The sequence below is a fragment of the Drosophila arizonae genome, chromosome X (assembly GCF_054131065.1).
Source record: "Drosophila arizonae isolate 15081-1271.41 chromosome X, UAZ_ARI_1.0, whole genome shotgun sequence".
NCBI classification, from domain to species: domain Eukaryota; kingdom Metazoa; phylum Arthropoda; class Insecta; order Diptera; family Drosophilidae; genus Drosophila; species Drosophila arizonae.
The window spans coordinates 12,656,943-12,675,299 of record NC_142927.1 but is presented as its reverse complement, the minus strand read 5'-3'; the positions used below and the strand labels follow the sequence as shown (position 1 = coordinate 12,675,299).

At 39.9% G+C, this 18,357-nt stretch overlaps 1 protein-coding gene across 8 annotated transcripts; it reads left to right on the top strand.

Annotated features, from left to right (window-relative positions):
* Positions 1-1,985: 1,985 nt before the first annotated feature.
* csw (protein tyrosine phosphatase non-receptor type corkscrew) lies at positions 1,986-17,574 on the top strand. Of its 8 annotated transcripts, none has more exons than XM_018016399.2 (9): positions 1,986-3,865; positions 10,788-10,950; positions 12,985-13,164; positions 13,228-13,345; positions 13,418-14,331; positions 14,432-14,522; positions 14,889-15,078; positions 15,167-15,684; positions 15,759-17,574. In XM_018016399.2, exons 1-9 carry the CDS (start codon positions 3,186-3,188, stop codon positions 15,878-15,880), a joined length of 2,976 nt encoding a protein of 991 aa, XP_017871888.1. In that variant the 5' UTR covers positions 1,986-3,185; the 3' UTR covers positions 15,881-17,574. The 8 variants fall into 8 exon arrangements, with proteins under 8 accessions (XP_017871888.1, XP_089329146.1, XP_089329144.1 ...); XM_089473020.1 differs by having other exon boundaries at positions 15,167-15,720; XM_089473018.1 differs by lacking the exon at positions 1,986-3,865 and adding an exon at positions 10,464-10,610.
* Positions 17,575-18,357: the final 783 nt, after the last annotated feature.

Genomic DNA, 18,357 nt, shown 5'->3' with positions numbered 1-18,357 from the left:
TTATGTTTATATTCATTTTTATAGGCTCACTGCTGATACCCAGTCCCTGTATGAATAAAACAGGGTATGGCTTAGCTTGGCAAGCGTATGTAAAAGTTAGAACAGATCTTGCCAAAGCATCCCTATCTCTATGAGTTCAGAACATTTGCTTATCTATGGACTTTTCATTTTGACAGGGTATACAACTCACATTTATTCGAGTGCAGGGTATTTGAATGGTCACTTACGTTCATGTAAATTGCCTGTTGACTATTATTCTTTGTTATTGGACAATATTTTAGGGGCGAACCAAGGTCGAGCTAATACCTAGAACAATGAAGCATAGAGCATAGAGTATAGAATATAGAAATATAATATAGACTATAGAATAGAGAATATAGAATATAGAATATAGAATATAGAATATAGAATATAGAATATAGAATATAGAATATAGAATATAGAATATACACCATATGTAAAACTTGTGATTAATATTCCCACAAGTTAGTTAGTCCGATCTTTTTCTTGCTAAGTGCACACCGTATCATTACAGTGGCGTTAAGTCGATTAAATACGTAGTAAAATCTTATAATTGACTGATGTAATACTATATATATAAATAAGAATGAGTGTGCATCAACTCTAGGGTGGCTAAGCCTATGGATCATCACTTCATCCAGATCATTCTAGGTAACATCGCTGAATGCTGCTGAAAATATTCCAGAACAATGTTAATATCATCGCTTGAGTTTGGTATAGCTGTAAGTCGAGTCTTTGATTTTCCTTCCACCTTCTGTTTATTACCTTCAGCATGGCCGATTTATGTGATTTGTTGTTGTTGTTGCTGCTGCTGTGGATGTTGTTTTAGACTTTGAAACATTTTCGTTTGACGTTGTTCCAACGAAACTGATGATGAGACGATCGTAAGCAAGCGGTTTGTCATCACCGAACAACCCCCACAGAGCGGCCCAAACGATCGCCAATCCCCAATGCCCTGTTCCCAGTTGTTGTTGATGTTGTTGTCGTTGCTGTTCGAATGGCACTTGGCACTGGGATTTGTTGCTGTTGTGTGGCTTGGGGGGGCTGTCGCACGTCGTTGTCATGAGAAACCAAAATTGGCTGCCAAATATGCGCAGCACGTTCGCCTCTGACGTCTGCGCCTGCGCCATAGAAGAGTTGCCCGCCCCATCCCTCTCGCGCACACCCGCATTAAGTGCCTAACTTTACTTCTCGCTCTCTTCCTCCCTCTCCCTCTCTTCTCTCTGTCTCTCTCTCGCCCTCTCTTCTCTCTGTCTCTCTCTCGCTATAACAAAATTCCCAAAGACGCAACACGAAAAATTGCCCGCATTGTTATTCGGTTTCAATTTCATTTCCGGTGGCAGGTAACAGGCGGCGCTTACATGCTGCTATACCATCCACACACACAGAACACACACAGACACATGCTTAGCTTAAGGCGAATTCGGATTCTGATTCATTTGCCTGAGCTGAGTTGCTGTTGACTGGCATTCAAATAGCTGCTAACTAAGTACAGTAAAAATGTCGCGTATGTCAGCAGTTCAGTTAAGTTAGTCACACTTGGCAACGCCCCCACCAACCCCGCCCACGCTCTCGCCTCAGCCACTGGGCTAACTAAAGTTAACTAAAAGTAAAAGTGACTTCGCCGCCCGATGGTCAACTTTCAAACGGTTCTTGCTCACACAGATGAAAGCTTTCACTATGTGTTGGTCTTAGCTATGCACTTTCAAATAACTGCATTGGCCAAGCAGTGCAAGCAAAAACAACATCAAGCAGGGGCAGGCGCAACAGCAGCGGCTAAAAACAATAACAAATAAAGCGCGCTGACGCCAACGCCCCCACAAAGAAGGCAACGTCTGTGCTTACATTTTACAAACGTTGACAAGTTATGGACCATAAGTTCGAGACGAGTTCGAGTTTTGTTGTTGTTGTTGTTGTTCCTTGGCTCGGTCGGGCTTTTGTGCATTTAAAACAAAAAGCGTCGCACGCAACCAGGCAACATTCATTCATGCACGAGCACACGATCTGAGCGCTTAGAACAGCGGCAGAGCGCAAAAGCAGCAGAAACAGATAACAAAAGCAAAAACAACAGGCAGCGCAAATCTCAGCAGCAGCAGCAGCGAACACGAATACTACGTACGACTGAGAGAAGAGCGAAGTAAAGACGAAAGACGAGGACGTCGACGAGCGCAGCGGCAGCAACCAAAACAAGCAGCAGCAGCAGCAACGACGTAGACAAAGAGAAGAGCCGAAGCCAAGACGAAGACGACGAACGCAGCAGCAGCAGTAGCAGCAGCGGCGACGACGACGACGAAGGCGGTACGAAGCATACGAAGCCAAGCGACAGACTTGAGCAAAAAGCTTAGCACTTGGCTGCTGGAGCTTCATTCTCGAGTTGCGGCTCAGCGGCTAAACAACACGAAAAGTTCTTTGAGGTTCAGAACACATAGAAGAGAAGCGCGTGCTTCCAAGCAAGCAGTGCAAGCAGGCAACCGCCAACGTTAAAGCAGTGTTACAGTGCGTGGGCGGCTGTCTTAATTGCAATTTTGCAATAAGAAAAACAGAAAAAAGGCAAACAAAGAACTTTACTGAATTAACATAATTCAATAATTTTTATTGAATACGCCATAAATTATTATGCCTTCGGCGGGCTTCGTTTTGGAGCATTTAATTGCGGCACAAACGCGACTGGACAACAAGGCAGCAATCGCAGCGGCCAAGCTGAAATCAGCAAAAGCAACAACAACAACAGCGACAACAACAGCAACTGCAGCCAAGGAGAAGAAATTTTTGTCGGTCCTAAAGAAATTTGTGCAATAAAACAGAGATTTTTATTTGCATATGCAAAATATTTATACTATTTTTCTTACTAGAACAAGAATAATAAGAACAACATTTAAAGTGCATTTGTGTTTATTGATCTGGTGCTTACATAAAACAACAACAACAACAACAACGACAACTGCAACTACAAATACAACAACAACAACACTAAGAACTAACGCGTTTTTCTCAACGTGCAAAAGTTGATGTAATTTGTGCTGTGTTTTTTTTTTTTTTTTAATTCTACAATATTTTATTTTATTGTTTTTTTTTTTTCTGTTTGTTGGTTTTCGCATTGTTGCGTTTAAACAAGTGTTGTTCGGAATTAGTTGTAAATTAAGCAGGCGGCAGCTAGCAACAAAATGCTGTTCAATAAGTGCCTCGAGAAATTGTCCAGTTCGCTGGGACATGTTGTGCATCACAAGCTGCACGAGAAGCAGGTCTACAACAATGATGACAACAACAACAATAGCAACAACAACAACAGTAATGTGTACAACAAACAACGCAACTTTGAATACGAGAGAGCGATACAGGCGCATTATGGCAATGGAAGGACGCGCAGCAACTCGAAGTCAAAGGCCAGCAAAAGTCACAAGACAAAGGCAACAACAACAACAACAACAACAACAATAACAGGAGAAACAACAACAACTGAGTGCAAAAATTGCATGAGCAACGACGAGATGGCCCTGATTATCCGAGGCGTTGCCCACAACAACTACAACAACAACAACAACAACAATCAACACAAATACAACAGAGCAAACAGACGTCGCCCCACCTCAACGGGCGCCTCCTCTAGCTGCTCCTCGACCGAGTCGCTGTCTCAGCTGCAGCTAGCCACGCCGCGTGGCAGCAACAGCAGCGCCAGCAGCAGCGGCAGCAACAGTAGCGATGGCCACGCCTACTTCTCATCAAATCCCGTTACGCCCACATCCTGGTCCAATTCACCGCCGAACTTTGCGCCGCACAGCTTTGGCGGCTCCAGCGGCACACTGGCCCTCCTGGCGGTGATGCGCGTGCAACTCTATGGCTACAAGTAAGTGCAGCGGTACATGGGTGGGCGGGGCCTTGGGGGCGGCTGAAAACGCGGGCGCGTTTTAAAGCGCGCATTAGCAACACTTTATTTTATAATCATCTTGTTTTTTTCTGATTTTTTTTGTTTTTTTTTTTTTTGGAGGCGCGTGTGGGACACAAATTAAATTAGATATTGTTGTTGCCAGCAGCAACAGCAACAACAACAACAACAACAATAAATTGTCATGTGTCTAAAATTGCTACGCAAATGAGTAAATATTGAAGTTAAACATCAAAAACAACAACAAGAGTGGGGCTAGTGACATTATAATGGATATGTGACACAACACACATACACATATATCTATATCTATATATATGTATGCATGTACATATTTGCCATATATGGCATATGCGTAAACAAACGCCTGCGCGTTCGCTCACATTTTCATTGATTTTGGGGCTTTCTTGTTTATGTTTATGATTTGAATGGCTTTCAAATATGATTGACAATAATATTTTGGAGTTTATTCATAAGCATATACCCTGTAAACAAGTCTAGCTGAGCTGAACTTAAAGCTCCGTTAATGATTATCTCTGAGCTGATCTGAACTGAGCTGAGCTTACGGCTATATAAAAATATCAGTTGAGCTGAGCTTAATCAATCATGCATAAAGATGATCCTACGAATGTGTCTAATACCATATCAATATGCATATATGAGCTAAAGGATATACATATATGTATGATATGATCCTCATATACAGCTTAAATCATATCATATTATATGCGTCCCATTCATCCCATCATACACTGATCTGATATACACATTCTTCAAGTCTTTATGATGCCATTTAGAATATAGAACCATATCTTCTCAATATCATACTCTGATATATTGCTGTTTATACATTCTTAAAGCTCAAGTCTTTCTTGCTGTGATGTCATTTAGAATATAGAACAATATCTTCTCAATTTGCGGCGAGTGTAAAAAGTTTTCCATGCGCTGAGTAAACACGTTTTGTGAGCTAAGATGAACAATTATACTGAACTGGTTCTCTCTCCATAGTAACAGCTGAGTTTTCTATAATCCTCAATCTGATATCTGACAGCTTTAATCTTGCAAATTCAAATCAATAGAGTGCAAAGTAAAAGTTGTTGTTCAAGCCAATTTGATTGTCAATCAATTAGAAGAAACAAATATGGCTGAGATTTGTGCACAACACTACATACACTCTTACAGGGTATGCCATTCGTCTATATTGATTAGATTTATTCCGCCTTGTTATTCAATCAACTTTGGTTGTCAATCAAAATTACTTTGCTTTGAGTAAAATATAGAAAGATATACGATATTTGTGCCCAATTTTTGCTCAGGCACACTTTTACAGGGTATCTCATTACGGCAATACCACTTGTAGCCTAGTCTTTCTATATTTTGTTTCTTTTTCGTATTTGCTCTTCTGATATTTATTGATTTTTGCATTTAGAGACTGCGTGGTGTGACGACGTTGAGTTCTAATGAAATAATCTATGGCATTTCGCTCACCAAATTCCGCTCAGTCATAAATAACTACAGCGGGTGCTCTCCACATACATACATATATGCATGTCAGGCTGTATACACACATATACATATATACACCTAGGTATATTCTATGTAAATCAGATAAGAATAAGAAAAACCGCAGCACATACTAAGAATTTGCATCTGTCGCAGGCTTCGTCTGCCTTAAGTCCCCCAGTTCCCAGATCTGTCTGTCTGTTGACTGTCTCCAGCTCCACATCTCCATGCCCAACCACATCTTTGGCTCCATCTCCAGCTGCTGCTTATCTTGGCTCTCTCGCACTGTTTGCCCATCCGCCACATTCAGCGATGCTTTCAATTCTTTGCGCTGTCAGACACTGTTGGCTCTTGATAAAGAATTTATCATTTGTGGAGGCCACAGCTCGAGTATTTATGGCATTATTAACTTAGATTTTAGATAAGTTGTTGTTGTTATTGTTGTGTGTGTGTGTGTGTTTTTTTTTCTTAAAATATTCCGACCTTTTGCACCTGAGCAGCTCCAAGTACTTCTCACGTGTTTGGTCTGAGCAAATGAACTATTTGAAATACATTTAGCGGAATTCGGAATTTCCAGTTCAATTATTAACTAATCTCATCCAGAGTTTTAACTGCTGGAATTTGCCATGGGCGCGCTTACTTCTCTTAGTTATTTATTTTATATTTATTGAATATTTTAATATATTTATGTATATATTTTGTATATTTTAGATATAGTATTTATTATTAAGTATTATATTTCGTATCTTCTCTAAAAATTATTTATTTGTATATCTTTTACATCCATAACATGGAATTAGGAAAAAATATTGAAACGAAATAGCAGAATGAAGTTAAAATTCATGCTGCTGCTTCTTCCTCATGTCTTTCCTACTTCACATCTAGAACTCTCCCTCTATAGAGCATTTTGTTCATATTCTAGAGTTTACTCAACTCCATTGCCTCTTTTTGTGTGAACTCCTTTGTCACCTATCAGTTCTGTTTGGCTAACAGTTTATCTTAACTGTTATGCTACAGCTGTTAACCTTTGCTCTCTGTTTACTTAGCTCACCTCCAAGTTCACTTTAAATGTATTTGGGAAATTTATACCAACTCTTGATCCGATCAAAGTTTCTTGCAATATAATGCCCCATCATCTCTCCAGGGTCACTTGATAGGGTCTCTTATATTACAAATGAATGTCACGTGGATATAGTTCTTTTAGTGAGAGTTCTTTTATGAGATATTGGAATTTTGATATATTGGAATTATATATATTATGTAATCTTGTCTATACTGTCCATATTAGCTGTATGGGGAAGGGGAGGGGTGGCTTTTCATCGACTGCATCCATCATTAGGTTCAGTTCTTTCCCAGGTGTTATGAAATCAAAAGCGCATTATCACCTCCATGGTCGCATTATGGCGCTTCCGCAAATTGTAGATAATTGAGAGGGAGGGGCGGAAGAGAGGGCGAGTACGAGAGGTGGGGTCATTTAGCTGTTTACCGTTAGAGTGCAGTTCCTCTCAACGTTTACCCTACTGCCAGCAGCGGCCCCTCCCCCCTCCCCACTCATCGCACGCCCCTGTCAATTGCCAACTGCAAGCTGTACCCTAGCCGCCCCCCACCACCTCGCCTGCCCCTCCGTCCACCCCGCTTGACAGCTTCAAGTGCAGGCTGTCAAATGTAAATTGCTTTACATTTTGTTAACTAACTACGCGAATTTGTTTAATAGTTGGCGCGTTGTTATTGTTATTTTGTTGTTTTTTTGTTTTTTGTTGTTTATTTATTTTTTATTTCGTTCTGTTTTTGTTTTCCTTTTGCATATTTCCGTTAAATTTGATTGCTGTTATTGCGGTTGCTTTTGAGCAACAACAAAAACAAAAACAAAATATTAATTAGTTTATTTTTCTTTTTTTTTACTTCTTTCTCTCTTTCTTTCTTTCTTTGTCTACTTCGAAAGAGAATTGCCTTTTTTCTGAGATACTTACAAATTTATGAGCAATGCACCCCCAATAACTAGCCCTCTCTCTCTCTCTCTCTCTCTCTCTCTCTCTCTCTCTCACCAAGTACAGTCAGCACAAAAAATACTGTTGCAGTTGTTGTTGTTGTATTCACAGTACTCTAGAGCCGATTTATAAAACTTAGCAACAAATGCTAATTTATGTATTGTGGCTAAAGCCTCTCGTATGTGGCGTGTGCGCGAGAGCGAGAGCGAGAGCGAGAGAGCGATAGCCAGATAGAGATCTGCATAATTTGATGAATATATTTAATATTTATTTCATGAATGGCCAACAGGTTTAGTTCGGCTTGCGGCTGTTCAAACTGTGCTTCCTGTGCGTAACTGTAACTGTAACAATTAGCTGTTATTCGCATTTGTGCAATAAGCATAAGGCAAAAGGCAAAAAGGCACGACTGTCAGATGCTCTGTAAAGAAACGAAAATGCAGTTACCTATAAAATGTAATTTTTCAAACTTGAAAATATTCAATTTGTTGTATAAACAAAACAATTTTGTGCAATTTGTATACATACAAACTATCGATTGTCTAGGGTATATGTAGGACAGCTTTAAACACGACTTTGAGATGCTCAGTTAGGAAAAAATAGAATAATTTTATGATTTTTTTATTTATTTTTTTTATTTAAGCCCTTTTGTTTTGCAAAGAAATTAATTTTGTTCAACTATCAATTGTATAGGGTATTTTCCTAGGGTATATGCATACCAGCTAACACCTATGCTCGTTTCAGCTATATAAATAAGTTCATAATAATATTCGCAGAGTATTCGAACATTAGTTTGTGTTTACTCTTAAACAAGACTACCCCATATGTAATGCGTACAGGGTATATGTGACTGGCAATTTCACTGCAATAAAGTGAAATGCAATTGCAGCTCGCATTGAACAGTTACGCCAGCTGACCCCCATCGCCAGGGGAGGGCAAACAAAATACATAAATATATATATATATATAAATAAATATGCATATAAGACATACACATATACATATGTGTATATTATACAGTATTATAAAGCTGAGCACACTAAGAAAGGTGCTAATTGGACTGTTGACTGTGGTGAGGCGGCTGCCCTAAAAGCCAAGTCGATTGTCGCTGAATCACAAAGCAAAACAAAAAAACAAAAACAAAGCCAAAAAAATAAGATATATAAAGAATGTGCATTAACTTACTATACTATATGATAAACAGATATTAGGGTTTGTATAAAGTGGCGGGTGACGGCTGCCTGACAAAAAGCTGACTGCTACATTAGCCAGCGTCGTTAACTTCCAATTGGAACTCTATTTGACTAATTCAATTGATGCGACACACAAATTGAAAGCATACATACATATACAAATGTATATGTGTGCATTTTTATATACATATCTATCTTTCTATCTATCGTTAATCGAACTATCGACAGTTGCTTCAATGTCATTTCCGGTGCTAAAAATAACATAAACATGACGAGCTCTTATCACTAGCATTGCGCAGCACCTTGAATATGTAACAGGCCTAACGATCAGCCATTCAAGTGCATGATATACATACATATGTATGTATTTATGTTTGTAGGTGTGTGTGTGTGTCTTAACGATCTAATGTAAAGTCAATTGTTTATACAACTTCTAGCTATAAATAGAAGCTGGCGCACTTACATGCGGAAGATAAATCGATAAAGGCGGCCGGTAATACATATGTAAATAAATAGATATACATATGTATATATACTATAGATATACATACATATATACACATATTCAAGTATGCTCTATACATAAAGCATGAGCTTGGCGCTGCGTTTTATGATAACTCTGACCCCAGCAACAAATCAATGAAATAGCAACGAGAATCACAGCACTTAAATTGAAACCGGCTTAAGGACAACTCGCACACACACACACACACATACACACACATGCACAAATCAATCGCCTGCTCGATTTACGTGATGCCGTCGAACTCAGCAAAAAAAAAAAAAAAAGAAACTAGATGAAGCATAACAACTACAATTTCTATAAACACATATCTATATACGTACATAACTGAAACCGAAATTGATATCAAAATACGAATCCAAATCCAAATCCAAATCTAAATCAAATTGAAATCGAAATTGTTTTTTATTCTACGCTTGGTTCTATTCTGTTTTGCTCGCATTCGAAATTCAAAGCAAGTTTTTTAAGTTAGTGTTATTTATGCAAATGAGCCAACAAAAAATAACAACAAATTCAAAGTCAATTTCGGGCGAAAAACAAATGGGAAGGTGTCGCCGCAGCAGATAAACAAACAGATACTCTGTAAAAAATGCGTGACTTGTGTGAAATGAGCTAACTAATTTAGGTTGAAATGCACATCAAAACAAATTAATATATTTATTTAATTGATTTGATCTTAAGTGGCAATAAATGAAAGTTAGCCGTGTGTTTGTGCTCTGCGGATCATCTGTAACGTATTTTGAGTCGACTTTGAATACCCTATAAATATATAGTAGCATCAGTAATTGCAAATTCCTTTTTCAGGCTACTTGCACTGCTTGTTAAACGCGCTGCTTGCAGCTCTGTGCTGTTGCATTATTGGCGCCCAATCAGCAAGCAGTGCATTTTGAAATAGTCTCCAATTCGATTTCACAGCCAGCAACTGACAGCTTATTTGCTTTCTGTGTCAACTGTTTAGGCTGTTGCGTACACAGATGTGCAGCTAGCTCAATACGTTCATATATTATATGTAATTTATATACAAGCAAACATACATGTATATAATATATGTGTATATTGGGTCTATGTCCATAGGCGACTGACTGGCCAGGCAACGTTAAAGCCTTATACGTTTAGCTAGCTCAAAGCAACAGCAACAACAACAACTTGCACTTTTGCAAAAGTTGTTGTTGTTGTGGTTGTTGTTGCTGCTGCTGCTGCTACTGCTGCTGTTTGCCTTGCATTTGTCTGTTTTCTTCGCATTTGTTATTGTAGCTGCTGCTGCAGCACTTCGATTTGTATTCGTTTTCATTTACACGTATTCGTATTCGTATTCGTTTTTGATTTCCTACTGGGTCGTCGCTCGTCGCTCGTTGCTTGGCGTCGGCATCGTTTTTGTTTGAGCTGTTGCTGTCATTTGGCACACATGCCTGCAATTTGTGCAGTTCATAGTCGCATTTCAAGCGCGCACGTACTTAGCAGCACCACAAAAGGCGCTGGGAAAAAGCCAACGCAGTCACTCAGTCAGTCAGTCAGTCAATCAGTCAGTCAGTCAATCGAGAACAGCTGCTGTAGCTGCAATAAATGCGCGCGTAACTAATTTCAATGAAATTGCAGACAACAAATAACAACAAGAAATACAATTGAAAATTGATAAATTCTAAATAATTAATTGAAATTTTCGCTCATTTCCATTGCAGATGGTTTCACGGCAATCTTTCTGGCAAAGAAGCTGAAAAATTGATATTGGAGCGTGGCAAGAATGGTTCATTTCTTGTGCGTGAATCTCAAAGTAAACCTGGTGATTTCGTTTTATCCGTGCGCACAGACGACAAAGTGGCGCATGTCATGATTAGATGGCAGGTGAGTTGAGCCATGAACAAATGTTGATTCCCAGTTGCTGCTGCTGCTAATAGTGTATGCAAATGCCAATCGATTTGTGTGATACGACAACAACTTGTAGACAGCAATAGCAGCAGCAGCAGCAGCAGCGGTAGCGGCAGCAAGTCAAGTAATGCAAAATCGACCGACCGACCGACTGACTTGGCCATAAAGTTCCTCATCGTTTGACCTTGAATTACTTGTGTCTAACTGCATATATATACATATATATCATATATATATATATTTATCATATATGTATATATGTCGCCAGCCATGTGTCGGCGGCATGTTTTTCGTTGTTGCTGTAAATGTGAATATGTGAATGTGCTTACATATTTGGCAAATGCAATGTGCGTTGCTCGTGGCGTATGCGTAATGTCCCCTTGCACTGCTTGACGCCATTGGACGGCTGTCAGGCATCAGCACTGCTTGCGCAACACAACTACAACAACAACAGCTCTGGGCAACTGTGCAAGGACTAACAAGCTCGAGCACAAAATGAATGCTAATGATTCATGAATAATGAATAATGAATAACTCAAAATTAATAGCAATCTTTATACAATATCAAACTAATTTATTGAGCAACTTTGTGCTTTAGCTAAACGCATTTCCTATACAGCAAATCAATTAGAAATGAAAATTTTTAATCTATACTATAAATACTAGATATACTATATACCACATATATACACTCACATCATACATTTCTACAGTTGGTTTATTTGCCAATCATTAGCTTTCTTGTCTTTACCCATTTACTCAGCTTTATTCTTTCGTTTTCTATCACTATTATTTATTATTATCGTAAGCAAATATTGCTAATGTAATATTTGCACGGTGTTTTTCTTAATTTTTTGTTGTTTTTGTTTCACTCAAACATGACAATGCCAAATATATATATTTTGTTCAATTCATTTGTTAAACCACACTAACTACTGTAAGTCCCCTCGCTGATGAGTTGCTGTTGTTGTTGTTTCTGTTGCTATTGCCATTTGACGGCATTTAGAATAATGCGATTTACATGACCGGTTGAGCATTTACTTCAATATGACATTGCGGTCACGTTTACACTTTTATTGGCTAATTGTATAGCGTTATTTCAACTCGACTTCAAACTTTTATTGCTACAGTTCAAGTTCCGAGCAGAGAGTGAGCGAAAGAGAGAGATAGATATAGACTTAACGCTTTTCCTAAGTAGCCAATAACAAAGGGCATGAAGTGTAGTTAGCTGTCAAATATGCATGTTATGCAATATGAGTTAGCTGTAAGCATTTAACATGAATTTCGTAGATTTTCTTAACATTGAACAATTGATAAGATTGGCATTGACAGAAATTTAACAGAACAAGCCCAAGCATCACTGTTTGCTTGGCTTTAACTGGACGTAAACGGAAAGTGCCTAACAGGGAATTAATAGAAATAGCAAAGCAGCACAGTTTACATAGCTTTAACAGGCAGGTAACAGAAAGTACTACATATTAGACTTGACAGACTGTAAACAGAATATATTTAGCTAAAATGAATTTTTGACTCGCATTACATTAGCTTTGACTATTCACTTGATACTTGAACTTAACATAATTATAACAGAAAACTTAGTTGCATAAAGTTAATAAACTAACAGCACTCCTTGTCTCGGTTAACATTAGCTACAACAGCAAGTTAACAGAAAATGACTTTATAAGCGTCGCCTGTTACACTTAACATTTGCTTTGTCAGGAAGTTAAGGGAACGTGTCAAAATACTGTTTCAAGCTGTTGCCTTGGCTTAAACAGTAAACTGAGGCAAACGTGCCCTTAGAATATTTTAGGATTTCCTATACGACAAATATGTATTTACAATATATGAGAATTGAAATTACCTGAAATAAATTGATAACAAATAAAAGTAATTGATATTAGTTAAAAGTTGGAATCAGTTGAATATTGAGCTTATATATTTGTTGTACACTGCTTGCAAGCAGTGTCATGATTACGTTCACTAACGTCATGTGCCCAACCCTCGTTACAGGATAAAAAATACGACGTGGGCGGCGGCGACTCGTTTGATACACTCTCCGAACTGATCGAGCACTACAAGCGACACCCGATGGTGGAGACATGCGGCACGGTGGTCCACTTGCGGCAGCCGTTCAATGCGACGCGCATCACCGCTGCCGGCATCAATGCGCGCGTGGAGCAGCTGGTGAAGGTGAGTGATTGACTGAATGATTGCATGAGATAGCAGTCAATAATAGTGGCATCCATTCTGCAGGGCGGCTTTTGGGAGGAGTTCGAGTCGCTGCAGCAGGACAGCCGAGACACATTCGAGCGCGTGGAGGGCTACAGGGATGCGAATCGTCTCAAGAATCGCTACCGCAACATATTGCCCTGTAAGTAACTCGCTCGCTCTCTCTCTCTCTCTCTCTCACCTGTTTACTTATCTCTGGTAACTCCGCTGTTAGATGACCATACGCGCGTGAAGCTGCAGGATGTGGAGAGCAATGCAGTGGGCGCCGAGTATATAAATGCCAATTACATACGTTTACCCACCGACGGCGATCTCTATAACATGAGCAGCTCCTCGGAGAGCCTCAACAACACGGTCGCCTCGTGCCCGGCCTGCACGGCGGCGCAGACGCAGCGCAACTGCCCCAATTGCCAGCAGCAGAACAAGACGTGCGTCCAGTGCGCCGTCAAGTCGGCCACGTTGCCCACCAATTGTGCCACCTGCAATCGCAAGTCCGATTCGCTCAGCAAGCACAAACGCAGCGAATCTCTGTCGGCGTCGGCGAATGCCTCGGCCGCCGGCACGGGTCCCGGCACGCCCACCGCCGCGGGCAACACGTCCGCCTCGGCGGCGCTGAACGGCTGCCTGGCCGTGCTGCTGAAGAAGCACAGCGGCGACGCATCGCCGCCAGCATCGACGACGTCGTCCTGCAGCGGTCCCTCGACCGGTTCGCTGCAGAACGGCGAGGGTCAAATGTACAAGACCTATATCGCCACGCAGGGCTGCCTGGCCAACACGAAGACGGACTTCTGGAACATGATCTGGCAGGAGAACACGCGCGTGATTGTGATGACCACCAAGGAGATCGAGCGCGGCAAGACCAAGTGCGAGCGCTACTGGCCGGACGAGGGCCAGACCAAGCAGTTCGGCCATGCCCGGGTGCACTGCGTCAAGGAGAACTCCACCAACGACTACACGCTGCGCGAGTTTCTCTTCTCGTGGCGCGACAAGCCCGAGCGTCGCATCTATCACTATCATTTCCAAGTGTGGCCCGATCACGGCGTACCAGCCGATCCCGGCTGTGTGCTCAACTTCCTGCAGGACGTCAACACCAGGCAGAGCAGCCTGGCCCAGGCAGGCGAGAAGCCCGTAAGTACCAGGCAGTCCCACTTGAGTGCTATCAAAATTGAACTTAACTCTACATCTTCTCTCTCTTTCTCTCTCGCTGTCTCGCTCTCTCGCTCTTTAGGGTCCCATTTGTGTGCACTGCTCGGCGGGCATTGGACGCACGGGCACGTTTATTGTGATCGACATGATTCTCGATCAGATAGTGCGCAATGGTAAGCATTGTTAACAGCGGTTGAAATGTTAAATAACATCAGACACAGCTTAGCAGAGAGCGCGTTACATAGTTAATAACAGAATGTGAGCAGAATGTTATTACATTGTTGACTATTAAAAACAGTTTGGCTATTTTTTAACAGTTTGACATGTAGCAACAGTTGCCTAGCATAATGTGTTACGTTCAATGAATGTTAATAATTTGCAACATCAACTGTTAACTGAACATACGCATGCTAACAGAATGTAAGCCAACAGCTGCTACAGCTAATAGGACTTTGACCTGGGCAATAGAAACAGCAATACATAGACCCAAAATTCCACTCACATAAACTATAAAATATTTGCTTCTATATATTTCACAGGCTTGGACACCGAAATCGATATACAGCGCACAATTCAGATGGTGCGATCGCAGCGTTCGGGCATGGTGCAGACGGAGGCGCAATACAAGTTCGTCTACTATGCGGTGCAGCACTACATTCAGACGTTGATCGCGCGCAAGCGGGCCGAGGAGCAGAGCCTGCAGGTTGGACGCGAATACACCAACATCAAGTAAGACTCTCTCTCTCTCTCCCTCTCTCTCTCTGTCTTTGTCTCTCTCTGCCTCTCGGTTACTAATTGGATTTTCTCTGTATTGCAGGTACACCGGCGAAATCGGCAATGATTCACAAAGATCTCCATTACCAACAGCAATTTCTAATCTAAGTTTAGTAGCGGGTAAGGCAACTGTTGCGGAACCGTTGACTCCAGCAGCAGCAGCAGCAGCAGCAGCCGCAGCAGGAGGAGGAGGAGGCGCCAGTGCTGGCAATAAGCATGCTGGCAAGTTGCAGCCGCCATTGCCGCCGCTTGGCGCCAGCAACAACAACAACGGCAGCGGCAACAGCAACAGCAATGGCATCGCCAGCAGCAGCAGCGGCAACAACAGCGGCAGCAGCAGCAACAGCAGCAGCAGCATCAGCATCAGCAGCGGCAACGCCAATGCCAATGCCAATGGCAACATTCTGGGCAATGGCAGCAATCATCGCAAATCCAATTTCTATAGCGATTCGCCGGTGGCGCTTAAGCAGCACGAACAAGCAACAGCAACAGCAGCAGCAGCAGCAACAACAGCAACAACAGCAGCAGCCGCAACAGCAACAGCAGCAGCTGCAGCTGCAGGTAAGCAGAAGCAGGCGCTGGGCCGGCCGCCCGGTGGTATACTCAAGTTGTTCACCAGTCCCATCATCTTTCAGCCAAATACAAAAACATTCCCAAAGACATGAACAGTCTGGCAGCGAGGCAGTCGCACGCCGCTGCCTTTGCTGCTGCTGCGCCGGCGCTGCCGCCGCCACCGACGCCGCCGCGCAAAACATGACAAATGAATTTCTAAATAGACGCACTTTCATTTCTTTTGCCTCGTTTTTGTTTGATTGTTTGTTTGTTTATTATTTTTTTTTTTTAAATACTTATATGCAATTGCATTTGACACCCACACACACACACACAAACAGACACAGAAACCGACACACACACACACACGCGCAGGCAGTTTCTTACCTTATTTTTCTTGCAAAACTTTTGCCAGGCTTTAACAATTGTTTTATATACATACATACATATATATCTAAAGAAATGAGAGAATAGTTTTAAATCTTATCCATGTTTGTCCGTTGTTGTGTGTTCTATTTTATTTGAAATGCGTATCTATACCTATACTATACTATATACATATATATATATATATATATATATATTTGTATACAATATAATTTAATGTATGTTTTTTTTGTTGTTTATGTCTCGCTTTAAAGTACCCTCAAGAGCCCCGACCCTCAGCCATGTTTGTATGTAGTTAAGTATATGATGAAGAGAGGAGCGAATTGTAAGAGCTTGATCGATAACTCTCTAATGTCGATCGATAAATGATCTATGTAATGCATGTATCTATATATACATATATGTATAACTATATATATATATATATATGTGTATATGTATATTGTTTTAGTGTTGTAAGTGTTAAAAGCGTTGATTGTGATTGAAAGAAGAAGAAGAAGAAGAAGAAAAAGAATTAGAAACAGCGTCAAACGGAACAGAGTATGAGAACAGAGAAACGAATAACAACTGAACAGAAATAGAACAGATTACATATAACAGATTTAGTATAACAGTTCGTGCACATGCATGTAGAACAGAATAGCGGCAAGCGCATAAGTAAGCAGGAATAAGCAGAAGAAGAAGCAAGGCAGCACACACACACTCACACACACACACACACAACATTTGTTAATTGAAAGAGCAGAGTATATACATACATGCATATACATATATAGATGCCTTGTCTTGGAAGAGAAAAAGTAAAACAATACACACACAAACACACACACACACACATACACACATTTATAGACATAATAAATATTGATAACGAAACGAAAATAGTTTAAGATGATTATGTGCAACAACAACAACAACAACCATATTTCTTGTTAAGCTTTCAAATTGTAAAAAAACTCAATTTTTAAATTTTGTCAATGTGTTTAAAACTGTTATACACACACACACACACGTGTGTATAGATGTGCGTGTGTCTCTTAACTCTTATTTGTAACTGTATTCCCCCCCCCACACACACACACTCTCTCTCTCTCTCTCTCTTTCTCTCTCACTCAGTCTCCCCTCTCTATCGCATCTATTTTGATTGAATAATGTATTTCGCTTTAACTTTAACGGACGTACGAATATAACTTATCAAATTTATTGTGTTACATTTTAAATGATAATCAGCTTAGGCACTAATATTATTATTATTATTATTACTATTACTATTATTACTATTACTATTATTACTATTAATATTATTATTATTATTATTATTATTATAATTATTAAAAAATTATTATAAATATACAACTTTTTTTGTCGTAATTGTAAACTTTAAGCTCTATTAATAGCGCATGTTGTTGTTGTGCGAGTGTGTATGTGTATGTGTGTGCTATTTTTTTTTTTTTTTTTTGTTATTGATGAAAGAGAAGAAGCAGAAAAATGAAAAAAAAAAAAAAAACGAAATGTAAGCCAAGTTAATATATGCAATATTTAAGCACTGTACCTTAGGTATAACACACACACACACGAATACACACACACACATACACAGATGTTTTAAGCCTAAATTTGATATATATACACGTATATATATATATATATTATTTGAATGCTTTTTTTGTAAGCGCTTTAATTGTTATTGATTTTGCATAATGTGAAAAAAAAAACAACAACAACAAAAACACAAATTATATTTGTATTTATACACAAAAAATAAAAAATAAAACATTTTATATGAGATAATTTAAAAAAGAAGTCGAAAGACATTTTATTTGATTTTATATTAGTTGGATTTTTATTTATTTTTTTTTTTAGTTTAGTTTATATTTGATAAATGTTTGTGTTACTCTTACTTTAGCACAATTTGCTTGCATGCGCTGTTGCCAAATTGCAGACTGAAAATGCGCCGCTGTCAGAAAACTTTGCAGGCGACGAATTAATCTACGAAAGTGAAAATGCAAAATGATAAATGAAGAACGCAAAACCAAAGCACAAATAAATATAAAAACCTTATCAAACTCAAACACAAAGAACACCAAGAATTGCAATCACGTCTGGCCTTAAAACGAGAAATCAACCAAATCCGGCAACTGCAGCAAATCAATGCGAAAACAAAACCGAAACGCATATAAACAATAAAACACCAAGTATAGTTACATTTTAATAACAAAACAAATTACGAAGCAAAACAACGGCAAACGCAACGATGAAACAATAAGCACGAACGTGTTCAGCAACTACAAATAG

Bases quoted from the DNA above. Each gene is read 5' to 3' on its own strand.
- csw (XM_089473020.1), top strand. From the start codon at position 3,186: ATGCTGTTCAATAAGTGCCTCGAGAAATTGTCCAGTTCGCTGGGACAT. The intron at 13,346-13,417 runs GTAAGTAACTCG...CTCCGCTGTTAG, and splicing joins CTACCGCAACATATTGCCCT to ATGACCATACGCGCGTGAAG. The intron at 14,523-14,888 runs GTAAGCATTGTT...TATATTTCACAG, and splicing joins CGATCAGATAGTGCGCAATG to GCTTGGACACCGAAATCGAT.